General features: G+C 37.1%; 2 protein-coding genes across 5 annotated transcripts in view; one reads left to right on the forward strand and one right to left on the reverse strand.

The window, feature by feature from the left end:
• Positions 1–7511, reverse strand: part of ZNF654 (zinc finger protein 654) — a 93066-nt gene extending 85555 nt beyond the window's left edge. For all 3 annotated transcript variants that reach the window (XM_079922277.1, XM_079922276.1, XM_079922275.1), the window contains exon 1: positions 7210–7511. In XM_079922277.1, the coding sequence (XP_079778403.1) occupies positions 7210–7398 (189 nt within the window). In that variant the 5' untranslated portion in view covers positions 7399–7511. The remainder of the gene's footprint in view (positions 1–7209) is intronic.
• A 221-nt stretch (positions 7512–7732) lies between these two features.
• CGGBP1 (CGG triplet repeat binding protein 1) lies at positions 7733–14915 on the forward strand. 2 transcript variants are annotated; one of them, XM_079922280.1, is made up of 3 exons: positions 7733–7905; positions 8499–8670; positions 10622–14915. In XM_079922280.1, the coding sequence occupies exon 3, from the start codon at positions 10641–10643 to the stop codon at positions 11142–11144; it is 504 nt and encodes a 167-aa protein (XP_079778406.1). In that variant the 5' UTR covers positions 7733–7905; positions 8499–8670; positions 10622–10640; the 3' UTR covers positions 11145–14915. The 2 variants fall into 2 exon arrangements, with proteins under 2 accessions (XP_079778406.1, XP_079778405.1); XM_079922279.1 differs by having other exon boundaries at positions 7738–7905; positions 8499–8703; positions 10622–14914.
• The last annotated feature ends 12310 nt before the right edge of the window (positions 14916–27225 follow it).

Raw genomic sequence — 27225 nt, forward strand, 5'->3', positions numbered from 1 at the left:
GTTGAACTCGGGGCTGCAGAACCTGCAAATATGGAGGGCCAACACTATAAACAAGCGTCAACCCTAACATCAAGGACTCTTTTTTCTACTGTTTAAATGGAAAGCCTTTCAGCTATTTTCACATTCATGGCTGCTTTGGAGAACTTAGGGTATTAAAAGGTTGGTACAAGAGTGTCAATGTACTGAACTTTAGGATCTTATGTAGCACTTTATACAGATTGACCTCCTCTCATGTTTAGTTGCCACCAAGTGTTCCACCATAGCTCTAACCAGGTGATGCTGACTGGGTCTCATCCTAGAGAGCAGACCCAAACTGAATAGAGTGTACTGCTGAAATGATGAACTGACCTGTCAGAGAAATAAGGAGCTAAAAAATAAATGTGATATATATTACATGAAAGCTGAAGATTACCTTGTATTAGATTCATTCGAAATTACAAACCTTAAAAATGCTCTCCAAAACAGACTAGGTACTGCTGTATTTACAGCATAACTAGAATTAATATTTAGTTAAATAAATTACATTAGATCTTAAATGGCCTAATAGCCTTTCCATTACATTTTTTAATATAAATTTATTTTTTTATTTTTGGCTGTGTTGGGTTTTCGTTGCCGTGTGCAGGCTTTCTCTAGTTGTGGCGAGTGGGGGCTACGCTTCGTGTGGTGCGCGGGCTTCTCCTTGTGGTGGCTTCTCTTGTTGTGGAGCATGGGCTATAGGGGTGCATCCTTCAGTAGTTGTGGCACACGGACCCAGTAGTTGTAGCGCACGGGCTCTAGAGCGCAGGCTCAGTAGCTGTGGCATGCGGGCTCAGTAGTTGTAGCACATGGGCTCTAGAGCACAGGCTCAGTAGTTGTGGCGCACAGGCTTAGTTGCTCCGCAGCATGTGGGATCTTCCCAGACCAGGGCTCGAACCCATGTCCCCTGCATTGGCAGGCGGATTCTTAACCACTGCACCACGAGGGAAGTCCGTCCATTATATGTTAATATACATTTTAAATGGCATATTAATTGACCATATTTTATTGATCATGTTTTATTTTTTCAAATACCTCACCAGACACACATTTTACCATAGCTTTCTTAAATTTAATTTAAAGTTTTCTTTTTTGCTTTTGTTTGTAAATGCTAAGGTATAGTTTACCACATTTTGGCAAGGAAATCAAAAAGATTCTGTGCCAACAATAACAGAACAATTGGTGCCTTCTCTTTGGCAGAACTGCAAAATAATGGTATCACTAAAAATTTTAAAGCAATGAACTTCATTTAAAAATATTTTCTTCTACCATCTTATCTATAAAAATTGAGAAATTTCTTTAAGCCAATGTCATGAGTGTTTATTAGAAAGCAGTAATGAACATATATTTTAATGCAAGGCTGTGTATAAAGAAGTTACATAAGTTTAGGATCTCATTGGTTAACCTAAAATGACCTTCATAAGTTCACTTAACCAACTCATTAAAAAAAAAAAAAAGCATTTCACTTATTTTTGAGAAACAAGGAGTTAAAATTTCATCATGCTCAAAATATTCTTGCATTTATTCACAGAAAATAAGCAATCTGTGAAATAGGGAGAGAAAAAATTAAATATGTTTTTTATATTTCCTATGTTTATAAAGATAGTAGGTTTAATCAAGAAAATATAAATGCAAAGAAAAAAAATTAGCTATAAACATATCACTAATAAATTATCCACTGTTAACCATTTGGTATATTTGTTTTCAGTCTTTTTTATTTACAAAAGTGAAATCACCTGTCATCTGTGTCTTTTCAGTCATTATTATACCACTAACAGTTTCCCATATGAATAAATATTCTTTAAATACAGGACTGTTAGGAGAACATAGGGTTCCATTATATGTAACAATTCCCCTAACTTTGGCCTAAAGGTTTTCAATAATTTGGTATTACAAATAATGTCATTATGAACAATTAGCATTATTCAATTCTGAAAGTCAACATAAAAAAAGCATAAATAACAACAAAGCATTAGCTCTCCAAACACAGCCAACAAGATCTAGGGTTCATTTTGTTTTGTTTTTCCTTATTATAATAATTATAATAAGGAATCTTATATAAGGAATATAATATAATAATTATAATAAATAACATGGAGATAAATATCATACTTGCTAAGAGAGCTGCAAGTAATTGCCTCTGGGGAAGATGCAGGGAAGAAAAGGGACAAGGAATGACTGCTATTTAAAAAATACTATATTATATAATAAAATTATAACCAGTGGCAAAATAGAAAATCAAAAACAAAATAAAAACACAAACAAACAAACAACAATTGCCTCTAAAATATCTTCTTGTTTTCTTCCTTCCTTATTAATAGAATCATAGACATGTGTCTTATCAGGGAAAAAAATACAAAAAAAACCAAAAACAAAAAAACCCCCAAATCCTAACATTCTTTTCAGATGAGAATAGCTAACAAGATGGAAATGGAAGTTACTGAGTAGAACTTAGGGCAAGACTTTTTTGGCTTACCCCAGAGACACCCTGTTCCTGCTACATGGAACTCAGATGTGATGGCTGGAACTTCAGCAATTATTTTGGGTCATGAGGCCAACTTGAGATAGGAAGATAAGGATGACTGATAAGAAAGAGTGAATGATGGTAAAATGATGATAAAGCTACCATATCATCCCTAAACTATCCATTCAAGACTTTTCATGTGAGAAATAAATGTGTACTATTGTTTTGAGCTGTTTAAGTCAGGTCTCTACTAGCAGCAAAATGCAATTCCTCATATTTAAGTTTTATATGACTCATTAAACCAAGTACATGTAAAACACATATAAAAAGTAATAGCAAATCAAAAAATAATTCCAATTAATTCCAAGACTAGTAAAAACATATTATTATACCCTAAGAAACTGCTCAAGAAACTATAAATATTATGTAAATTTTATACCAAGACTAAGAGATAAAACTTGTATTTTCCTAAAACAATTAAATTTTAATTTCTCTAAAGTAAGAGGCATTAGCATGTATTCTATAAAACTATGAAGCGAACCCTTTTTCTGTTAGATTATCTCTTTATCTATTAAAGTGCCGGGTATCCAGTAGCTGCTTAAAATTATCTGAGGATCATTAAAGACTTTTTTTAAGACATAAAGTATCCACTAAGGGTTCCAAAGTAAGATTATAGCAGGGTTTCTCAACTTTGGCAGTATTGATATTTTGGACCAGACAATTCTTTGTTGTTAGGGCTGCCCTGTGCATTGCAGGGTGTTCAACAACATCTCTGGCCTCTACGTACTAGATGCCAGCAGCAACGCCCCAATTAAGACAATCAAAAATATCTCCCGACACTGCCCAATGTCCCTACAGGAAATAAAATCTGAAAAAAAAATGTAGTTGTTTTTGCAAATCATTTAGTGCTTCATCAGGAACATTTGGCTTTTCTAGTAAATAAAAGAATTTTAGAATTGTAACATTTCTAAATTCTCTCTAAAGCTGATTGTGGTATACAAACTCAAAGTGACCTACAGATTAGGTTATCTCTAATGTCCCTCTTAAACCTTCAGAGGATTTCACATGAAAGAAATATTAATAGCTTCTATCTATTTAAGCCTATCTATGTGCTAGGTATAGTACTGAGCACTTCATGTTCATTCTCTCTATACTCCTGACATCCTCGTGGGATGGCTACTTAACCCCACTGTAATAAAAAATAATTTTAAAATCTATTTTAGTCAACAAATCAAAATGCTTCCAGAAATAATTATTTATCATTCATTATATTCACTCTGGCACTGAACTAAGAAGGTACCTTTACTTGCTTAATTTACAATTTATGATAAAAAATATTTCAATATATCTAGTAACAAAATTAAGTTGAATTACCACAAACTTCAGGAATTGGGGAAATGTTCATAGCCCCTAACAAGTCAGAGAAATAATAATTAACTGTTTCTTGGAATATTTTTTATACTGTGGCATAATGAAAGAGCACTTTTTAAATTTTTCTTCCATGATTCCCTGAGTTCTTTCAGTAACCTTTTTTTTCTCCTTTGTACAACTTGATAAAGAAAAAAAAAATCACTTTATAATTATTTGAGGATTCATCTGTAATTTCAATCTGTTGTTCAGGAGAAATTGAAGGCTGGATTCAAAATCCCAGCTTCTTCACCTGACAAATTAACTTGTTCAGGCCTCAATTTCAACTATGTAACTTGCATAACAAGACCTATCTGAAGGCCTTAAAGAGTTAGTAGGTCCTCAATAAAAATTACATTCCTCTTCCTTTCATCCTGAAATTAAATATCAGCTAAGTGCCAATTCTATTTAAGCAATTGTTGAGAGTCCACTAATAAGAGCAAAGGGAGGATATGATGGGGCAGTTAGTCTAACATTATTCAATGTAACTGGAAATGAATACATTCAATCTCCCAAATCCATCATCTCAAAAATGCTGTAGCCTAAGCCCTTAGTTTGAGATTTTTAATTACTATGCTTATATTGTTTCTCAAATAGAAAAGTATATCATCAAATACACTGAGTACATGCATAATTTTTCACTTATATTATCTATAAGTGAAATAGCAGCAAAATGCAATTCCTTTTTACTTTTCCCTGTGGTAAAAGACACAGAACCATTTTTGAAAAGAAGTGTTCCTTCCTCTCCCTTCACCCACACAACTAACTGCCAAGAAATTTTGATTCATATTTCTCTCTAAAAGGAGGAAGATAAATTGGAGCCTTTCTTCTCAACTTCACAAGGCTCTGTGTATAATTCATATATTTAGTTAACTGTCACCAACCCAAGTGCATATTATCCATTTTATGGATTACTCACAATTAAGTCATTTACTAATGAAGGCAAGTTACCCTCAGCGAACATTAGGAAACCAAACGTTTAAAAAGAAACAATCTTTAGGAATTAGATTATATAATCTACTGCTTCCCTCACTGGCAAATAAAACCCAATTACTATACTAGAATTTTGTTAATCAGTCGGTAAAATTCAACTTAATACAGGTAATCTTTTATTCCATCTAAGTTTTAATACAAAAAAGGACTTCACAAAGCTCACCTACAATGTGGAACCAGACAAGAACTCTAAGAAGAGATCGTTTGGTAATCTAGAGTATCATAAAGTATGTTATAAGGGTTCAGGTAAAAGTTGGTAACATGAAAGTATATCAACGTAACACTCATAATTTAGCAATATAAAATAAAAGTTCATTAAGTTCATCCTGTTTAGTTTTGCTTCCTTGGATATTTTAGGAGGTAGTGGAGTTTTATAAAACAGTCAACTTCATTTGTTCTTAAAATAATTTACTGTCACTATTCGGACACTGCATTTCACAAACTAAATTTATTCATTTGTTCTTAAAGTTGATTTCAAGAAACAGAATAAGAGTAATTAAGAGTTCCCCAAAAATGTTCTGGCCCTCAAATTAAATTTCGCGTTCTACAGAAAGTAAGGGTTATCTGTTCAGGTAAATTTACAAAGCTAAATGTAACCAAAGCCAAGTTGCTCATTAATGATATACAAGCAAAATACAGAAAAAGATGAAAAGACTTTCTGCCTATGACTATATTAAAAAGAGCAACTGTAACCTAATTTTTCAGAAGTTTAAAACTCCTGTAGATACAAAGTCTACTGATAACACGGTTTCTAGATATAAAACATAGAAGACAAGTTCTGTAAAGACACTGAACCTCTAAATCCTGAATGCCAATACCAACAAAAAAATTTTTAATAAAGTCACTAAATAGAGAGCAATGCCAAAGAAAATTGACATACCCTTTACACCAAGACGATTTCCACTGTCAAACCAACTTATCTATTGGGGGAAGGGGGGATGAAATCAAAAAACAGTTTAAAGTATTAAAAACTTACCTGAATATGTCAACCCCAGCCTTTTTCTTTCAATACTTGGAAATACATAAAATCAAATTTCAGCAAACATTATGCCCACTTCTGCTTAACTTTATTTCCTATTTGTTAACCGGAATGAAATTAATGGCTTACTTTAATTAATATGTAAAGGATCCAAACCCTTTACATATTCATTCCTTTAATTACTATCCCTATTTGACATAAGAGGAAAGAAACTAAGGCACAAAGAGGTGAAGTAATTTGTTCAAGGTAACACAGCTAGAAGTAGTAGAGCCATGACTTGAACGCTATATAGCCAAGATAATAAACAAATAAAGGAATGGGGTGGAAAAGGAGCAGTTAAATTTTTTTTCCAAAAGAGTTTTCAAAGTAAGAGTGTTGTGAAAGAGAACAAAATGTTTAAACTATAAATATATGTAGATGTGAATGTAGATAACACAAATTTTACCCCTACACAAGTACTTTGGTGCTTTAATATTTGATTATGGTCAAACATTCTAAACTACATCAAATTTTAGTGGCAGTCAACCAAGTAAATAATTTACTGTCACTATTCAGACACTTTCCTTTTTTTTTAACAAGCTAAATAAAATACACTATAATTTAAAGGAAGGGGGTTGGTGGTGATGTAACTGGAGCAATAGTTTCAGGAAAGCTACTTTCTCTATTAGCAGTTAATTAGAAAAGAGCTTGCGTGTATCGGGGAAAGGGGTAAGAAAAGGAAAGATGACAATCCCACTGCCTTAACCCCACCTCCCAGAAAAGTAACTAAGTCACTGTGGGTCAGCGCCTAAACCAACTGGAGAACCGGCCCAGCGGGGTCTCGCGAAGAGATGACAGGAGACCCTAGCAGAGGGGGAGGGGTGGCGATGACAGAAGAGGGGGCGGTAGAGAGATGGCAAGCCTCCCATCTCCGGAAAAGGGGAGAATACGGGGGCAAGGGGCGGAGAAGGGAAGGCAGGAAATGTTGCCAGAGATTCCAAATGAGGTGACAAGAAACCGGGTAGGAAACACAAGAAAGGCGGGACCCTCGGGCAGAAAGAGGTCTGTTTGGGGCAGGGGAGGCTTGTCAGTACAGAGCTTTCCTGCCAGCTGGCCCTCCTCTCCAGCCCCTCCACCCCCGACAAACTCTCACTTTCTCAGCAACCCTAAACCTGCGCAGGTCATCCCCGTCCCGCTCCCCGCCCCCCACCCCAAGCCGGATAGGTGGAGGGGGGAGCTTCACCCTCACGCTCCTTGTTGGGCTGGTGGCGCGAGCGCTGGACACAGCCCAAATTCGGGGATTGGAAGACCAGGAAAAGCAGGGAGGCCCAGGACCTGGCTGACAAGTCCTGGCGGCCGACGGGCGCCTCACCTGACAGAAGCGTCGGCAGTAATCCCGACTGCTGATCCCGACGCCGCCGCCACGGCAGCTGCCGCCGCCAGCGCCGCCTCTGCCTTCGCCCGCAGCTCTAAGCCCGGGAGGGCCTGGAGGGGACTCCACAATGGCCACGAGCTCTTCTCCAAGGCGTTCGGCCTCTTGATCGCTCTCTTCCTCCGCCATGAGGCTCTCGCCGCCCAGCGCGTACCAGCCCCTGCGCCCCCGCCGCTGTAGCTGCCTCGGCTAACCTCCTCCTCCTCCTCTAGTTCCCTCCCCCTTCCCTCCTCCCCAGCCGGACAGGGGCCTCTCGGCTGGCTCTACTTCCGGCTCCGCCCACCCACGCCCCCAGTTTTCATTGGAGAACTCTAGATGCCAATCATGCACATGTCCGCCCTTCCACTACTATTGGCCAACTCAGCCGTCTGTTTGATAGGTCCGCGGTCCGTTGGTCAATGTTGCTCGGCGGTTACTGGGTACCGCCTACGAGCTCTCCCATAGGCGGCGCAGGAGGACTGGGCTCGGCGGGGGACACGGCGGCCGCTGCGGGGCTCGATCGGGCAACGGCGACGGCGGTGGCGGCGGTGGCGACTGGTCCTCCTCCTTCACCCCATTGCACCTCCTTTTCTTCCTCTTCCTTTTCTTTCCGGCCGCGTATCGTCCATTTCCCCTCAAGGCGGCCCCGATCCTACGGTACCAAGGAGCTAGGGAGGCCGAGGGTGGGCCCGACCGTTGGTGCGGGCTTTGGGCCCGGGGCCTTCCGGCCCGAAGCGGGAGCCGGGGGCGGGGCCGGGGCGCTGTTGTCGGCGGTAGGAAGAGGGAGGGCACGGGAAGCCTGACAGCGGTCGCCTCCGCCAGGCGCCTGCTGCCTCCTCCCTTGAGACTGCCGCCAACTCGGCTGTCGAGTTCCCGGGCCCACGGCCGGCAGCTGGGACTCAGCCCTGCCCAGCTAGCGGGCAGGGGCGGTGGGGCGCCGGCGTGCTGGGCTCCGCGCGGGAGGAGGGAGTCTAGACGCCGGGCGCGTCGCGAGCCCCGCCTTTCCCTCCTCCCGAACCCTGGGGCTTGGGCGCCCGGGGAGGTGCAGATCCGGGCGCACCACTGTGGAGGGACTGAGATGAGGAGAGTTGGAGTAAACGTTGGGATCCGAATTTGTGGTGTGGACTTAGGGTGATTTTAAGCACACCTGCGTGGTGGTTGTGGTGGACGTTCTTGTTCGTTTTTTCATCCACCCTTTTTCCTTCCCCCTCCCCCATTTTTTCTTTCCATTTGTTTTTCGTGTTTTACAGTAAAGGCATGACTTCCCAGCACCTCAGGGAAAATAGGGTGCAAGCCCAGAAACTATTTCCACACCACCACTTGTTGAAAAACTGATTTGAAGGCATCTCCGGGTTTGAACAAACTGAAAGTGCCAGGATTTCATGCGTCTTTGGTTTTGCTCTGGAGACCCTTCGCTTCTAGGTATCAAGACGAAAAAAACTGGAAACTAATCTGGTAAACATTTAAACTTGAAAACTTCTGTTGAGTTTTATTTTTATCTAGTAAATGATTTGCTTCTTTTGTTGGCCAGTTCCTGCTCTTAACTTTGTAACTTCCTCGTTTAAAATATCTTTACTTCTATGGAAAACACTTTGGTTCTTCGGTTCTGTAAACTCGAGCATCCTCTACTGGGTGGATATTTACCTGTGCAGTAACACAAATATACTTTAAAACTTAAAAGATTTTGGAATGTATAGGCCTTTCATATTAGCACAAGTGATTGCGCGTTTTATGCTTCAAAGAATAAGGAACATGTTAATTGTTTTAGAGTATGAAATCCAAAGACAGAAGACTTTTCACATAGAATGATTTAAGCATTACTGGGCACAAATATGTAATGTTTTTCATAAATAGCTTAGAACCATTAATTATAATTGGGACTGACTTGCTATATGATTATAAAACACATACCATTAACTTAAAGTACAAATATGTGTAATGGTAATTCACTGTTTAGTAAGCAGGAATTGTCTTACCTGCCATTGAAAACCTATAACCTAAATAGTATTTGGCACGGGAGCCTTGCGTTAAACACGTTTTTAATGGGAAAAAAAAGAATTAAACCTATTAAAACCTAAACTTGATCATACTTTCCAAAATTTCTTTGGAATGTTGACTTCTTCTCTGAGGTTATGTCCACAGGTGTCTAATACATAAATTCTTTTGAGAGAGATTTCATGGTAACCAGCTATGAATTCTGTAGCATAGATTAACGGAATACTCCATTGTTTCTGATTACACTTATAAAGTACAGTTCTTCAGAGCATACCTGGGAATTTTTCTCTCATGTATTTATACAGAACAGAATTCCATCTTGAATTCTATCAAATTCATTTCAATTTCTTATATCTAGGTTAATGTAAGAGCTTAATCCAATGGCATGGCCTCAGGGAACAAATGGTTATCACTTACAACTTCTGTTATCTCAAGTTTTCAGTGCCCATAACCTTACAATTTTGGCAGTGATCACAAAAATTTGTTTTGGGGTTCAACTGAGAAATTATTAAGCTGCTTCTGAGTTAAATATTTGGAAAAATAGTGAAGATAATCACTTATTCCATATCAACAAATTGTGATTGAGCATCTGTCATGTACAAGATACTGTGTTCTTAGTTTTGGTCTAACTTAATAGTTAAATAAGTGAAATAAATATTAGCAAATGTAAATATTATTCTTTAGTGAAAAAAAAGTGTTAGATAAGGCACTTTGCATAGCTTGTCTATCACCTTTTGGAAAGGTATCTTAGTAGAGGTATATATGCATTAAAAAAAAATGACTTACTTTGAGCTCTGTATTTTGACTTTAAAATTTAACATCATTGTTGCTACTTTTAATTGCATTTGGCCTGTGTTCTTTCTTGGTTTTTACTTTCTTTCTTCTCAGAACAATTTGGGGAATTATATTCAACTTCATATAGAATTATGCCAGTTTAGTGGCCCACCTGTTTGAACAAACTTTGTACACAGTTCCTTGCAGTTGTTTTCCTAAAATCTGTTGCCCCAGAGCTGTGAAGGGAAAGAAGTTCTTTTAAACTTGAACACATATCTGAATTGGATGAGATTAATACCATAAATGTTGACCTGTAGTTAGGTTTTTCTAAAGGATAGTGACATCTGGGATAGTTTTTTCATAGTTTGAATTTATTTGAATTTCATCATAATCAAGGAATGGACCTAGTTGTTACTAGTAACTTGCTCTGGTTTTGCCTTCACTTAACGTATCTCAGGTAAGTTAAGACTTAATAGACATACAGTCTATTAATTGGAATTAAGTTTTCTGAAGCCTTTAATCTTAAAATGTTTATACCTACCTTTTTATTATTCCTTCCCTCATGAAGTGTTGTTATAACACTCTGTTTCTCTTGTCTTGAAAGAACCCTATTCAAAGTCAGAATGGAAAGATTTGTAGTGACAGCACCACCTGCTCGAAACCGTTCTAAGACTGCTTTGTACGTGACTCCCCTGGATCGAGTCACTGAGTTTGGAGGTGAGCTGCACGAAGATGGAGGAAAACTCTTCTGCACTTCTTGCAATGTGGTTCTGAATCACGTTCGCAAGTCTGCCATTAGTGACCACCTCAAGTCAAAGACTCATACCAAGAGGAAGGCAGAATTTGAAGAGCAGAATGTGAGAAAGAAGCAGAGGCCTCTAACTGCATCGCTTCAGTGCAACAGTACTGCGCAAACAGAGAAAGTCAGTGTTATCCAGGACTTTGTGAAAATGTGCCTGGAAGCCAACATCCCACTTGAGAAGGCTGATCACCCAGCAGTCCGTGCTTTCCTGTCTCGCCATGTGAAGAATGGAGGCTCCATACCCAAGTCAGACCAACTGAGGAGAGCATATCTGCCTGATGGATATGAGAATGAGAATCAACTCCTTAACTCACAAGATTGTTGACAAGGAGGTTACCACCATTGTGATCAAGATAAATAATGTGGAGTATTAAAGTTATGTGTTGATTGTGTGGTTCATTTTTATATTTATTTCATTTTAAATCATGTGATGCAGAATAGTTTTGCAATGTATATATAGTTGCAGGCAAAAAAAAAGAAAACATAAAAAAAAACTTCACTGCAAAACATATTGTTAATTTTAGTCACCAATGGTGTAAAGCAAAACTTAGGGTTTAGAGTGTGCTAGGATACCTGAAACCTGATGGTTATCTTTAAAATTGATGGTTTTTCTCCTGAAATGTTTGTGCATGGAAGAACTGCCCTGCTTTTTTACCCCATTGCCATGTATGATTATTCCTTGTGAGATTACCTAATTACTTGGATTGAAGACTAGCCTAGGAAATTGAAGCTGCTGCCAGGCAATGCCACTCACAGTAAATTAAAGGAATTATTTCTGATTAGAGGATCCTCAAAAAGGAAGTTTCCCATCCTCAAAATGGTGGGAAACTATTCTTACATCTTCAGATTCCTAGCAGAAAATGATTGTTTATTTCAGACTATGCTTTACTTGTATATGAGGTAGTTAACTATCTTTCAGTTCCTCACTGTCTTTTTTCCTTTTTTTTTAAAGGCTTATTGTATTTAGTAGCAGCTTCAAGTGACCAAAAGACTAAAATCTTTTAATGTCAGTGCCAAAAGCCACCGGGAATTTTGCAGTGACACGATTTTAGTCTCGTACTATAAACACAAATGTTCGAACCATAGCTTTCATTTCAAGCATCATCTTGAATTTGAAACTTTTTTTTTATGTCATGGTGTTAAAAGACTTCAAGATTGGCATTTTAATTTAAACAGGTAGACATTTTATGATTGAGTTTCCTGTTTTTACAGAGAATTAATAATTACTTTTTGGCTGACAGATCAGATGATAAGGAAATTACTTTTTATGCATTAATTTTTCCACAGGATTTTATAAGAGTTTATTTAGATAGACTAGAAACAAGTTTACTTACTTTCAGTTTTATGTGCTTTGCCTCTGGTGGTATAAGGTTTTTAAACAGATGGTAAACCATTGTCTAAAAATACTGGCAAGATTTTTGTAATGGAGATCTGGCAGTATCCTGCATAACTGTTTGGGTGAGGAAATAATCAATTCTGTTAAAGGTCAACCATGTTCAGGAAATGATCTCTATCTGAATTCCACTATCCTGTAAGGTTATTAAAGTGGCTTAGCCCAGGTATGTCCTCTTTGTTGGATACCCAAATTATATTTTAAAAAAAATTAAAGAGCTGAAAACTTGGAGTAGAGCTTTAAAAAAATGTCTTAAAGTCTTTGAAAACATTCAAGTTAAAAATCTTTATAAAGTATATTTCTATTACAAAGCACTGACAAAAAATGCCCTATGTGACTTAGAGGGAGTTATCTTTGAGGTCATTTTACCACAAGTCTTCATTAAAAAACAGCCAAAGTGAATAAGAAAAAGATTAGATATTAGGTTTTTCAGAATCGGCTTTCCATGTCTAAGTTTTTTTGGTGGACTTAAGTTCCTAGTATGAGGTGTCAAAGTGCCCATCTTATTTTAGATTTTATGTGGGCTTTTTGTTGTTGTTTTCATTTTTAAATAAGTCTGACACCAAAAAAAAAAAAATCACTTGTCAAAATTTGAGCTACCAGTTTTTCTCATGTTCAGTTATGTTAAAGTAGCACAATTAATGCCCAGAATAGTGCTCTCATTTGTTAAGCACATGCAAGAGGAAACCAGTGGCAAAACATAACCAAAATGTACTTTGCTTTTACTTCCTCTAGTAAAGAATTTGCAGGCAACCATGTTTAACTTGAATTATCTAAGATGGTACAAGATCTAAGAAACTCGGAAAATAATTGATTTTTATAGCAGTATTTTCAGAATACAAAGATAAGGTTAGATATACAATCATTCTAATTTTTTCAAGACTTTCATGTGATTCAGACTGCTCCCTATTGTTTTGACATTAATTTGCACTAACAGCAAACACATAGTGGCAGAAAGGCTTTAAGTAGTCCTAAACAGTAAACTGGATGACGTTGTACTAGAAAAATACCAATAATTCACATTTGAGTTTCTAGCAGTTATTACTAATTTGATGATCATTTAGGTCCCATATAGCTTAATGTATTTCTCCAGGCTCCTAACTTTTTGTATATCCAGTATATCTAGGGGCATAATCCGTCCTCCTGTTAGGATTATATCATGTCCTTAGAAGCGTTTTCCATCCTGTTATAGAGGTTTAATGTGTTTCTTTACTAATTATGAAACTTTTCGTTCCCTGAAACTGGTTAACTTTACTTCATAGTTAAGGCAGAATGATTGTCTTAGCCTGCTCAAACTGGTACAAATCAGTGAAACCGTGGTTAGCATACGTTGGGTAACAAATGGAGAATGTCTAAGAGGCATATGCTGCTGTGGAGGTGTGGACGTGTGTACAGAGCTCTCAACTATATAGTGTTAGTGTGATGCTATACTATTGGGAAAAATAGCACATTTTTTCTATTTTATAAGTTGTATGCATAAACATAAGATTTGTAATGTTTCATTTATAAACTGCCTTCAACACATGCTTACCTGTTAATAGTGTTTTCTCAAAGTATGATAGTATGTCTTCCAGAATTTCACTATATGCTTACAGTAAATATTTCCTAGCTTGTTGAAATGTTAAATTCCTTGTTGGTTTCTTTTGATTCTCTGGGGCATATAGCAAGCCTGAAAGACATTATAATCATTTCTTACAGGGTGGAAATTTAGAAAGATTGTGTATTGGAGCCTAAATAGTTATTTTATTCATTATCATCTTTGAGTAAGACTTTTCTTCTTTTTTTTTTTTTTTTTTAAACAAATGTTACTTCCAGTTAACGCATTTGGCCCTACTGAATTTCAGGGACCAAAATACCTATACTTAAAAAGTTCTGCATCTTACAGTTGTAACCAATTAAGTATCAGCTTGGGATTGTTCTGAAGTCTTCATTGCTTAAAAACTATTGTAAGTAACAGTTGGCAAGATCTCTAAGCAGAAAGTTCCATGTTAAAATCTTTTGCCTGAAAGAATTTGTATGTAAATGTTAATGGAAAACACATTTAAACAAAATAAAACGTAAGGTGGCCCCAAACAAAAGCCACAAACAATTTGTCATTTGGTGCTTAGTCTTTGTAAGGGCTCTCTGTGGTTTGACTTGCCCCAGCTGCCTTTAAATGAGTACAGATCACCTTAAAACATGTTTATTAAATAGAAGATTCATTCTATAATTTAATTGAAAATCTTAGCCTAAAATAAGTTGCTTTGGCTTCTAGTCAGCACTGATTAAAATGTGAATAGTGAAGTGACTATCCTAAACCTGGTTTATCTCAATCCATACTACCATAGACTTTTGAGGTAAATACAGTTCTTAATGTAGTGGTATTCTACTTGTATCCAGAATACTGTATTCATTAAAATTTTACTATGTTCATTTTTGTATTCCCTTCTTATTTTTTTTGCTCACGCATGTATCCTTAGTATAAATGTGTCGCTTTTAAAGTTTTGTCTCTGTGACTTTTAGAAATAAATTTCAAAAATTGTTTCAGAAGTTTTTGAAAGCATGTTTTGTTTTGTGGGTCAATAGCATATATTTCATCATTCCAACAGATTAATAAAACTTAGATTTATTTTTCTACTAGTTATATCTCTTTGTAAGATTATTAGTCCTTATGTCCAATGTAAAAGCATATATATTCTGTCAAACCAAATTTACATCATAGCTACAGATAGCCCCTTTCCCCTAAAATTATATAGGTAATATTTAAATAAGCTTAATCAGTGCTTTTAATTGGAAACATACTCTAACTTTCTACCTTTAGAAAGACTAATTATGGAAGACAAGGACCTAATTTGCATCTCGTAAGTTTTATCGGGTTTTCGAAAGATTTGCTGTACTCTTACCAGCACTGGGGAGAAAATGCATAGAAGTGGAAAATTGTCTTTTATTAGTTTTACATAGTTTTGAGGACAGCTATTCCTCCTATTTACTTCTATTTGGAAAAAATTAATGAATTTATAAAGTAATTGACTTGTTTTTTCTGAAATCAAAATGATAGAAAGGACCTTAAGAAATTAGTCAATACTTCTGTTTCCAGCTTAATATCTCCAAATCAACAGAGGCTTGTCTTCATTTTTCCTAAAGAATCTCATCATAACCTTTATTAAATGTAAAACAATTGAATGTGTGTGCCTTTGGGTCTCATAATAGTTCCTTTTTTTCTTTCTGTGTGTATACTGAGTTGTATTATGCACCTGTAATATGGTATCTCATGATGCAAAGATGTTGTCTGGGATCAGACTAGCTAACCTAGCCCAGTAAAGACTAAAACTAGGAAGTAGAGTAGGACTTAAACTTGTGACGTGATGCATTTGGTACGTATGGCATGACTTCCATCTGATTACCCCTCTAATATGTTACTTGATTTCATTTGTTTTATATGCATACTATTTAGAATGAATGCTTAGATCTCTCTTGTTTAAATGTTGGAATCAAATAATTTAAAAGTCCATGGCCTCAAGTTCTTGGTTAAATTTGAATAATATGCAATCAACTAGTACTTACTGAGTTCTTATCATGTGCTTGACGCTACTCCAGCCATGCTACTCTAGTGGCTAACTCTAGCCACTCCATCACATCTACTCTACATCAGAGAAAATAAAGATGATTTATTGTCGCTAACACAGTGATGGGGGCAGAAGAGCGGGAGGGCATATATTGTTGTCTTATCTAGCCAACTTCTTTAAGCATTCCTTGTAAGACTAGTAAATTACCAACAAAATAGTTATCATTGGTTTCATCTTCACTCTCCAAGTCTTATTCTGTACAGGAAGAGCAATAAAATTTGAAAATTTCCAAATTAAATGGTGTGCATATCCTTTGAAAATCTGGTAGTATATGTTATACAGAAACTATCAATTTCCAGATTAAATTCTATTAAACAATGGGATTGACCAATGTAAATAAGAACCTGCCACACATTTTACTGCAATGCCCATGATACATCAAGAGCTTCACTGAATACTGAATATCAAGATAGTCACTGGTGTACCTAATCAATTAGACATTAATTAATGATGATCATAATCCAAACCCCTGAGCTGGTATGTATATTAAATGACAGATTCTACAACCTCTTCTGTTTAAGCATACAAGGAATCAGTATGTAATAGAACACATTGATTTTTAAAAATTTTTTTCTTAGAATGCTCATGTAGTACATATTCAATAGTAATAGTAATAATTTATGTATTCCTTTTAATCTAACAAATTCTACTTTTATGAATATATCAGAAACAAAATGGCCAATATATAAAGATATATGTAAAAAGAAGTTCATTTTAATATTATAATCGTAAAAAAATGCAAATACTGTGAATGTCCAGCAAAAGTGCAATGGTCCAAAAATTATGACACATCAATATTATGGAGTTATTCAAGTGCCCTAAAAGCGTGGATTAAAAGAGACACCTACAAGATTGTTAAGTTTCTCTATATATACATTTATAAATGTATATATTGTTTTGAGGAAAAATAAAAGAACAGTGCTATGCAACGTACAATACATTTGTATGTGGTAAAAAACACACACTAAATGGTTAAGATTACTGACATGGTGATACTGAATGGGGTCGGGGGGCAATATTTGCCTTGTTTTATATACTCCCATATGTTGACTTACAACAAGCACATTATCTGTGTCACACACACAAAATATGAATTAGACTTTTATTGAAACTTGCTCCCACAGTAGTTATATCCTAACTGTAAAGAACAGCAATAGCACATAATTCATCGACCTTATTAATGAGAATATTAAAGAATTTTAATTGCTGAACAAATATTTTAAAACATCTTTTTGAATTCTTTAAAACTTATCTTTATAAAATTTAGTTGCATATTTACAAAGTGAAGTCATTATTCTTCTCCCCAAGTTATTCATTACTAAGTATGTAATGGGGAGTCATTTTCAAAGCTATGACTAGTATCCCTGTACTCTATAAATAGCCTAAACTTTTTCTAGTTTTTTACAGTAGTTGTAAGTACTAGTCCACAATGCTTCAATAATACCTATAACAAACATAAATCTAATAACTGCTAAAACCTTGTGGGTGTTTCCTAATCTGTCAGTTAATGAGAATAAAACAAATGTCATAAAATATCAGGTAGTTTTTCTATCTAATACCTTAATTTCCTATTTCAGAAAACCAGCATTAGATCAGGATTGGAACTCCATGTCTGGTAATCATTTGTCATTTAATTCTGTTCCTCTCCATGAAGGTTGCTATTGTGGAATGTACACTCTTCTGAATACTCTTTTCCTACTGGGGGATCACCTAACATCACTTTGCTTGCTGACGCAACAGCAGTTTCTTTACTACTTAGTATAGTAGTGACACAAAACAATTAAGGTGCAATCCTTCCCTGTTACCAAGGGCCATCTGTCCTTAATCTTTCTTTCCTGATTTCCTTCTTTCTCCTCTAATGCTTCTTCGTCATCTCCCCTTGTGGATTCTTAATGCTATTACCTTCCTTTGACTAACACAAAATATTATCAACTCACTGTGAGATCACAAGAGTTATAAGTAGCAAATTCATGTCTTAATCTGTGTAGTCGTTAATCCACATTTTTAAGTGTACCACTGTATTGAATCTACAGAAAAACAGGTTCATATTGGAGCAAAAGGAAAAAAAGGGCTGGGAAGGAAGGTCTCCAGGGAAACAAATGGAATATATATTATTTTGTATTATATTTATATTATTTCTTTGATCATCTACTCTCCTTCATTTATTCCATCCTGCTTTTGATTTCTAAGACCTCTTTCTTGTTTTCTGAACACTTCCTTTTCATAGCATCCCATTTTAGGTTTATGATTGCAGAATTTTCTTTTATCTCTGTGACAACTGTAATTTTTTAAAAGCTTTCTTCTGCTCCTGCACTGTCTCTATTTCCTCCAGGCTCCTCTATTTCTGACTGTTTAATTTTAATCTGTCTCTTCCTTATTGGAAGCATTATTTAAGTATCTAGTGATTCATAGATGCTGATTCATATTTAAGAACTAAATAGCTAATTGGAATCCCTATGTGCATGAATGGGACCAGGCAACAGGTAATCAGAAATAAAACACAATTTTTGAAGAACTCCAGAAGTAAGTTGCTGAAAATCTTTTATCTAAGTGCATTCAGTTTCTTCAAACTCACAGGGACAAATGTAGAAAAGTAATAAACAGAAACCTCAATCAAATAGAGTCTGGAGACCAGAAGGGGGAGCTCTCATGCCCTGTGATGATGGCAGAACCCAACAGGAGGAAGAAAGACTCCTATTCTTTCCTGGCAAGGACTCAGCCAATGAAAAGCCATGGGTCTGTTTATGATAGCCCTCTCAACTTCCTTTTCCCCTTTATAAAAGCTTTCCCCCATGTGGGGACTTGCCCATGGCTTGCCTACACATGGCCATGGTTGCAGACCGCAAGTTGCAATTCTCTGCTGATCCTGAATAAACCCATCTTTGCTGGAGAAATATCTGGCAGTCTATTTGTTTAGTCAACACAAGAATGTGAATAATATGCCCAATTACTGGAATTCTGAGAACAGGATGAATAAGAGAGCTATTATGAGTTGAATCGTGTCCTCCCCCACCAAATTTGTAACTTGAAGTCCTAACCCACCAATACCTCAGAATATGACCTTATTTGGAAAAAGGATTATTGCAGGTGTAATTAGTTATATTGGAATAGGATGGGCCCCTAATCCAATAGGACTAGTGCCTGTGAGAGGGGAAATTTGGACACAGACACACACACACACACACACACACACACACACACACACATAAAACAGGGAGAATTCCATGCTAAAGGTAGAGCTCTAGGTGATGTGGCAGAAGCCAAGGAATATCAGAGATTGCCAGCAAACCATAGGAAGCTAGGAGAACAGGTCATAGAACAGGTACATAGAACATAGAACAGGTGCTTCCTCACAGCCCTCAGAAGGAACCAATCCTGCCTACACATTGATCTCAGACTTTTAGCCTGTAGAACTGTGAGACAATACATTTATGTTGTTTAAGCCACCAAATTTGTGGTTTGTGGTACTTTGTTACAGCAGTGTGAGGAAATTAATACAGGAGCTTATGGTTCAATATGTAATAATTCTTTTAATCCCATGTTGTTAGCCCTGTGCCTCATTGCAACCCTTTATTCACTGGCTTTCCTGAACCTGGAGCTTCTCTGGTTCAAATTATCCAGAGAATAAGCTTCTGATCCCTTGCTTGGTTAGGGGTGTGGATGTGAATGGAGAAATAGTTGCCTACTGGTATGATCTAAGGAAGTGGGCCTGGAGCATGCCAAGAGCTTCCTTGCAGCCTGCAAGTGCTGAGCCCCTGGGGGTTTCTGTAGAGTGAATTGACTGGCTCTGTGTACTTGTGCCACTCAGTCACTTATTACCTACCCAACTACACTTTATGTTTTGAAGGTTCAGGAAATTTCTCATACATTATGTGTCCTTTTCCATTTCATTTGTCCTTAAGTTTTAAATACACACACACATACACACACATATACATACATATATTTGTAATTCATGTATTTTTATTTTAGTGAAGTTTTATGAGATAAAGGAGATAAATACATGCTAATCCACCAATTTTAACCAGAAGCCTTTTGCTTCTGATCTCAATATGCTACGTTTGAACATCAAAGCCAGAGACTGGATAGACAGGTCAGACACATGCACTTCCTTCCCTTTATGCCTCAAATCCCTTAAATTCTGCGAAGAAACTCATAGTAGCATCATAAAATAAGAAAGGGTTCATGAATGCATAAGACTTCTTGAGGAATTCCTGGATGATGGAAAAATTGATTGTATGGGACAATTAACTGTATAGATGTTGGAAAAACACAGTTAACCCTTGAGCAACACAGGTTTGAACTGTGTAGGGTCACTTATACATGGATTTTTATCACTAAATACATACTACAGCACTACACAATCCAATCCTCGGTTGGTTGAATTCAAGAATGTGGAAACTCAGATATGAGAGCCAACTGTAAAGTTATACTTGGATTTTTGACTGCGTGGCGGTGGGGTCTGTGTCCCTAATTCCTGAGTTGTTCAAGGGTCAACTGTAGATTGAGAAGTGACACAGCTAGAAAAACCAAAGCTCAAATGCTTTGAAGAAAACCACATCCTGAAGAAAACCACTGCTGAATTCACAGCAGAACCAGAAAAACAGCAAGCTCAAGAACAAATATGAAGAATAGGAGATGTTGTTTCTGAGTAATTATCAGGGTAAATGGCTAATAAGGCCAGCTATACCTTGCAGGGTGGGGGCAAGATTCTCCAGAAGGCTGTATATAGTCTAAATCAACATCTGATATACGGTGCTACTTCTCCCATAGCTGGTGTACAGGAATCATGAGGTGAAAATGCGAGTGGCACCAGTCTCTATTACCCCTAGTGATCACTAGCAAAATTTGTGCTTCCTGTTCTCATGACTTTATGTTCTGCTGGCCTAGAGGTCTTAGTTCCAAAGGGAGGAATGCTTCCACGCTGAGACACAGCAATGATTTTTGATTGAACTGCAAGTTAAGACTGCCACCCCGCCACTTTGGACTCCTCATGCCTCTGAATCAGTAGGCCTAGAAGGTAGTTACTGCGCTGACTGGAGAGACCGATCCTGACTACCCAGGGGAAATTGGACTGCTGCTCCACAATGGAGGTAATGAAGAATATGTGTGGAATACACAGATCTCTTAGCGTCTCTTAGTATTACCACACTTGTGATTAAAATCAATGGAAAACTACCACAACTCAATCCAGGAAGGACTACCAATGGCTCAGAGCCTTCAGGAATCAAGGTTTGGATCACCCCCCCCCCCCAGGTAAAGATACATGACAAGGCAAGGTGCTTGCTAAAGGCAAAAGGAATATAGAATGGGTAGTGAAAGAAAAGTAAAACTACCAGCTACAACCACATGACCAATTATAGATATAAGGACTGTAACTGTCATTGAGCATTTCCTCCTTATTCTGCTATGAATACATTTGTGTAAATATATATCTATCTGTATCTATATGTCTTTGTCTTCTTACCTCTCCTATTACCTTATAACATAGGCGTATTGAGTTTATATTGCAGTATTTAAGTACTGTTAATTTTACATCATAGTATTGAAAGTATAGGATATCAAGAAGAAGAGTAAACATCACTGAAGGATTTTATCTCCTCTTCTAGGGAAGGGGTTGGTACATTTTCAGTTGTACACAGGATAGTTGTATCATGTTAGACGGAACTTTGGTCTTAATATTGTTTTCATTTGAGTATTGTTTAATGAGATGAATATGGGTGCCACATTGACAAGGGGTGGGCTTGTGATGATCAGTTTTATGTGCCAACTTGACTGCGCCATGGGGTGCCCAGATATTTAGTTAAACATTATTCTGGATTTGTCTGTGAGAATGTTTTTTGGAGGAGATTAACATTTGAATCAGTAGAATGAGTAAAACATATTGTCCTCCTATCCAATCGGTCGAAGGCATGAATAGAACAAGAGGCTAATACTCCTTTAACTGACAAGGAATCTCCTCTTGCTTGACTGCCTTGGGCTGAGGCATGGGTTTTTCCTGGGTCTCAAGCCTGCAAATATTTGGTCTGGAACTACAACATTGGCTGTCTAGGGTGTCCCTTAGGTCTCCAGCTTGCTGACTACAGTTCTTGGAACTTGTCAGCCTCCATAGTGGCATGAGAAAATTCCTTACAATAAATCTCTTCAGGGACTTCTCCGGTGGTGCAGTGGTTAAGACTCCACACTCCCAGTGCAGGGAACCCAGGTTCAATCCCTGGTCAGGGAACTAGATCCCACATGCATGCCACAACTAAGAGTTCACATGCCACAACTAAGGAGCCTATGTGCCACAACTAAGGAGCCAGCGAGCTGCAACTAAGACCCAGCATAACTAAATAAATAAATAAATATTAAAAGAAATAATAATAAATAAATCTCTTCATATATAATATACATATAATATGTATTGGTAAGATATATAGTTATAGATAAACATCTATATTTATTTACCTGCATCTATATCTATATCTATCTACCTGTCTATCTGTCTATCTATCCATCCTACTGGTTCTGTTTCTTTGGAGAACTCTAATACATCACCCAAGTAAAGTCTTCCTTCTTTTGGGAAATAGGGAGGAGTTGACGGAAAACAAATAGGCTGCCAGATATTTCTCCAGGAAAGAAGAGTTCATTCAGGATCAGCAGAGAATTGCAGTTTGGGGTCTGCAACCATGGCAAGTCACATACAAGTCCCCACAGGGCAAGGGAAGGAGAATGCTTCTATAGAGAGGGAAAGGAAGTTGTAAGGGCCATAGTAAACAAAGAATCTATGTCTTTTCATTGGCTGAGCCCTTGCCAGGAGAGAAGAGTAGACTTTCTTCCCCCATGTTGGGATCTTCTATTGTCACAGGGTGTGAGAGCTCCCCGCTTCTATTCTCCAGACTCTATTTAATTGAGGTTTCTATTTATTAATTTTAAACCTTTCCCCCTTTTGATCAAGATCTTGCTCTGAAAGCATTGATGATCAAGCATCAGGTTTTTATAGTTTTAGTGGCTTTCTCTTCCTTAGTGCCAGGAAGGACCTTTCCTGGATGTAGTGTCCCACATATGAAGGAAAGTGCACAGGTTGAAAAACAATTAAAATCACATTTGAGTAACAAGGAGGGGTAGGAGGGAGATCTCTCAGGCACTTTTTATCTAAAATCCATATGTTATCAAGCTCATAGACATTGGTGAGGTCTGATCCAGGTAACTTTGGAAAGCTGTTGAATCAGATTTCCTCTGCTTCTACTCTAGAAAATCTACTTTCAGTCACCAGATTATGTGCACGTTCAGTCAGAGTTCAGTGCTTTCTTTAGGTGCATTACATAAATCCAAGAGTCTATTCCTTGGAGTCTGGCAGTATCTGATGGAAGCCTCTATAGTGAGGTTGAAGAGAGTTCTTCTGGAGGTGCCTTTTCCAATAGATGAAATCTCCATGTTGCGAGGTGTGATGCTTAAGGTCTTCATCTCCTGAGAGCACACCGTGAAAAGACTGCTCTACCAAAACATGTTATTTTTAACAGAAGCAATCAGGCCTTTGTAATATTGGAGTATCTCTCCTTTTATCTCCTTCTATGAATTGTAGGTCAAAAGAAGCAGGAGCCAAGTGCAGTGGGAATCCTGTGACTATCTCAAAGGGTGAGAGTTAATGTGTTCCAAAAGGGGTGAATCGGAGATTTAGAAGGACTGCAGCAACAATTTTGGCCAAGGTTTTTGGAGAGCCTCTACAAATTTTATCACTGGGTCTTAATAATGCCATTAGTGTGTTCAACATAGGATTGAGGGTGGTAAGCATAGTGAGAGTATTGTAAAACTGACCAAACGGCATAGACTTTTTGAAGTACCTGTCCAGCAAGATAGGTTCTTCAAAAGTTCAAGAGGAGTTCCCCAGGTAAGGATAATCTTTTCCAAAAGGGCTTTAGAAGAAACAGTAGCCTGTCTGCAAAAGAAGGCTTCAGTCCAATGTGAAAACATACAGACCAAGCCTAAAACAGATTTATATCCATGAGACAGAGGAAGTTGTATGAAATCCATTTGCCAGACTTCAAATGGTCTGTTAGGCAGTTTAAAATGTCCAGGAGCAGTATGAACAGGCTTCCCTGGGTTGTATTTTGGACAAGTGGGATAAGAAAGGTAGGTATTTTTGCGGCCTTGTTAATGTTTCCCCACCAACATTATTCATGAAAGCTATCATTTTGTCAATAGATCAATGATTTAATGCATGTACAGTGGTTAGGACTGGGAATTTGAGTCTCCAGTGAGACTGGGTTGTTATTTGGTCCAAACCAGAGCTTTCTCTTTTAATCAAACTAACAGTTGTTGATTTCCAATCTTGTTTTTCTTTTTCTGAGGCCAACTATTGGGCTTTTCTAGCCAGTTTTTCTAAGTTATCATTTGGGGAAATATGCCTTTGAACCATGACAGAGATTTGGCTGTTTCTGGTCTCTTTAACAGCAGCATTCCTTGCAAAAATGCCAGCAAAGTGAGTGATTTCCCTTAGCTTCCAGTGAGTCAAGTTTACAATGCCCCAGAATCTTAATAATAGCCAAAGCAGTAGGTAATAGTACTACAACCAATAATTCCTGAACATAGGGGCCATTTTAAACTTTATTTCTACTGGAAGTAAAGGAAGCCATGTTGCTTCCTTGACATTCCAAAATCTTGAGCTACTCTGAAAGTGTACCTTCTATCAGTATAAATATTGGCAGTTTTGTCCTTGGCTAAAGTACAAGCTTATCTAAGAGCTTATAATTCAGCCTGTTGGACGGAAATAGCCATAGGTAAAGATACTACCTCAACAGCATCATAAGGAGTTGCAACAAATGAACCTATCTACAAAACAGAAACACACTCACAGACATAGAGGTCAGACTTGTGGTTGCCAAGGGGGAGAGGAGGAGGGAGAGGGAGGGACTGGGAGTTTGGGGTTGGTAGATGCCAACTATTACATCTAGAATTAATAACCAACAAGGTCCTACTGTATAACACAGGGAACTATATCCAATCTCCTAGGATAAACCATAATGGAAAAGAATATTTAAAAAAAAGAATGTCTCTATGTGTATAACTGAATCACTTTGCTGTACAGCAGAGACTGACACAACATTGTAAATCAATTATACTTCAATTAAAAAAAAATGAAAAAAAACAGGAGTTGTAATAGCATACCCAGCACTACATTTGCCATTGTCAGTTTTTAAATAAGAACCATCAGTGAACCATGATGAAATCAGTGTTACCCAAAGGAATTCCCTATAGATCACCATAAGGGGTCAGAAGGTGGTCTATCAGCATTAAGCAGTCATGAGGGACCTTGCCTATGTACCTCTTTATCCAGCTATTCGTCTATATTCTTTATAGTATCCTTTATAATTAAATGGAAAATGTTTCTCTGAGTTCTGTGAACTGCTCTAGCAAATTAATAGAACTGAGGAGGGGGGCATGGGAACATTTGATATACGGTTAGGTTGGTCAGTGAGAAACACAAGTGACAGACGACCTGGACTGTGATTGGCTTCTGACATGAGGGCAGTCTTATGGGATGGAGCCCTTAACTGGTCAGATCTAATGCTATCTCCAAGTAGATAGTATCAGAATTGAGTTAACTTTGTAGGATACCCTGTCAGTGTGAGCACTGGAAAAATTGGTGGTGTTGGAAAACACTCCAGAAATACCTTCCAAATGCTGAATATGAACTATTTCAAAAACACAAGTATACACTCCTCCAAACTAGAATTTAAATGTGAGGTCAAAATAAACAAATGTTCTGACTTGCAAAGGTCAAAAGTTACCACCCACAGAACCTCTCTGAGATAATTACATGAGAATCATAATAGAAAAATGTTAGATATAAAAAAATGTTAAATATAAGAGAACAGAAAACGTGATATACAAGAAAGGGCAACACACAAATATACAGTTAAGTCTTAATACTATTGATATATAATGCTTTAAAAGAGTGAAGAATGTGGTCATTAAAATTCCTGATGATACTAACATTTAGACATTGGGATAAAGGGATGGGGTAAAAACCAAAGTAAATAAAACCTAAAACTAAGATTAATGCTAAGATTAATTAGTGCTAAGATTAATCCTAGATATTGCTAAAATTATAACTTTCAGATGTTGCTATAATTAACTATAGATATTGCTAAAAATATAAATTTGTATATAAACAAGCAAACAAACAAACAAAAAGACAGGAATTGGATGTGTAACTTCCAATCCCACTAATAAAAAAGAAATTTAGTAAAAGAAATCCAATCAAACAAAAAAAGAAAGGAACAAAAAAAGAAAAGGAAAAAAAAAAAAAAGAAAAGGAAAACAGCACTGCAAAAGACAAAACATAAGATGGCAGGAGTAAGTTCAAATATATCTGTTATTATAATTTATAAAAGTCTTCTATTAAAAGAATAATTAGATTTTTGAAAAACAAGGTATGATTGAAAAAACTGTACTTACAACAAAATTGCACTGGAAGTTTGAAAATGATATATTAATCAAATGCTCAGAAAATAAGAACAACTTTGACAATATTACAATCAAGAACAAATAGAATTTACAATTATAATAAAACAGAAAAGAATAATTTTTGATATTGGTCAAATATACACTGTGCCTCTTTCTATCCTTTTATAATCCCCATTCTCAACAAAGAAAACACCAACCTCAGCTTAGAGGCTTCTGCAAGCACTGATAATGCCTCAGCATTTATAACTTTTTGTTTTTAGTACATGTATTTTTATAGTTAAGTTCTATTTGTGGATATTTCACTTTGGCTTTCCAATTACAGTTTTGATGGTTTTCTTTTTAAATAAATTTTTTGAAGTATAAAAAGCAAGTGAATGTAAAACATACCAAGGAAACAATAGCATTTGTGAGACTTCGGTAGGACAAAATACTCGAAGGTACCATGTGATGCTACACAAATATGACAAAAAACAAAAGGTGATGTGGCACAGAATGGTTAGCTGCTCACCAAACCTGCAGATAGCGAGACTGCATTTCCCAGCCTCCTTTCCTAGGTGACAGAGTCCTGGCCAATGGCATGTGAGTGGAAGTCAAATTTTAATCTCTATCATGCCATCTTCTATTCTCTTCCTCCTCTGATGACTGAACCCAAGGCTCTAGTGAAAGGAAAAATGATAAAACAAAAGGAGTTTGGGAGTTGAATTGTGTTCCCACAGAGGTAACAGCAAATATTGATGCATAATGCCTTGTCATCCAGGAAGATTTCCCCCTAGAAAGTCTTCAGGGCAGTGAACTTTTTCTTTCACTCAACTGGTTGGTAATATGATGGAGAGACACACACACAGAAACACACTCACTCACTCCACACACTTGTGCTTAGTGTTCTACTGGTTATATTCCTTGATCAGAGGTTTTTATTATATTATGTATGATAACTAGGTTTTTTCTTTTATCAG

Source organism: Stenella coeruleoalba, assembly GCF_951394435.1.
Source record: "Stenella coeruleoalba genome assembly, chromosome: 5".
Taxonomy (NCBI): Eukaryota; Metazoa; Chordata; class Mammalia; order Artiodactyla; family Delphinidae; genus Stenella; species Stenella coeruleoalba.

What these genes read in the sequence shown, in the direction of transcription:
- CGGBP1 (XM_079922280.1), top strand. Translation starts at nt 10,641, where the DNA reads ATGGAAAGATTTGTAGTGACAGCACCACCTGCTCGAAACCGTTCTAAG.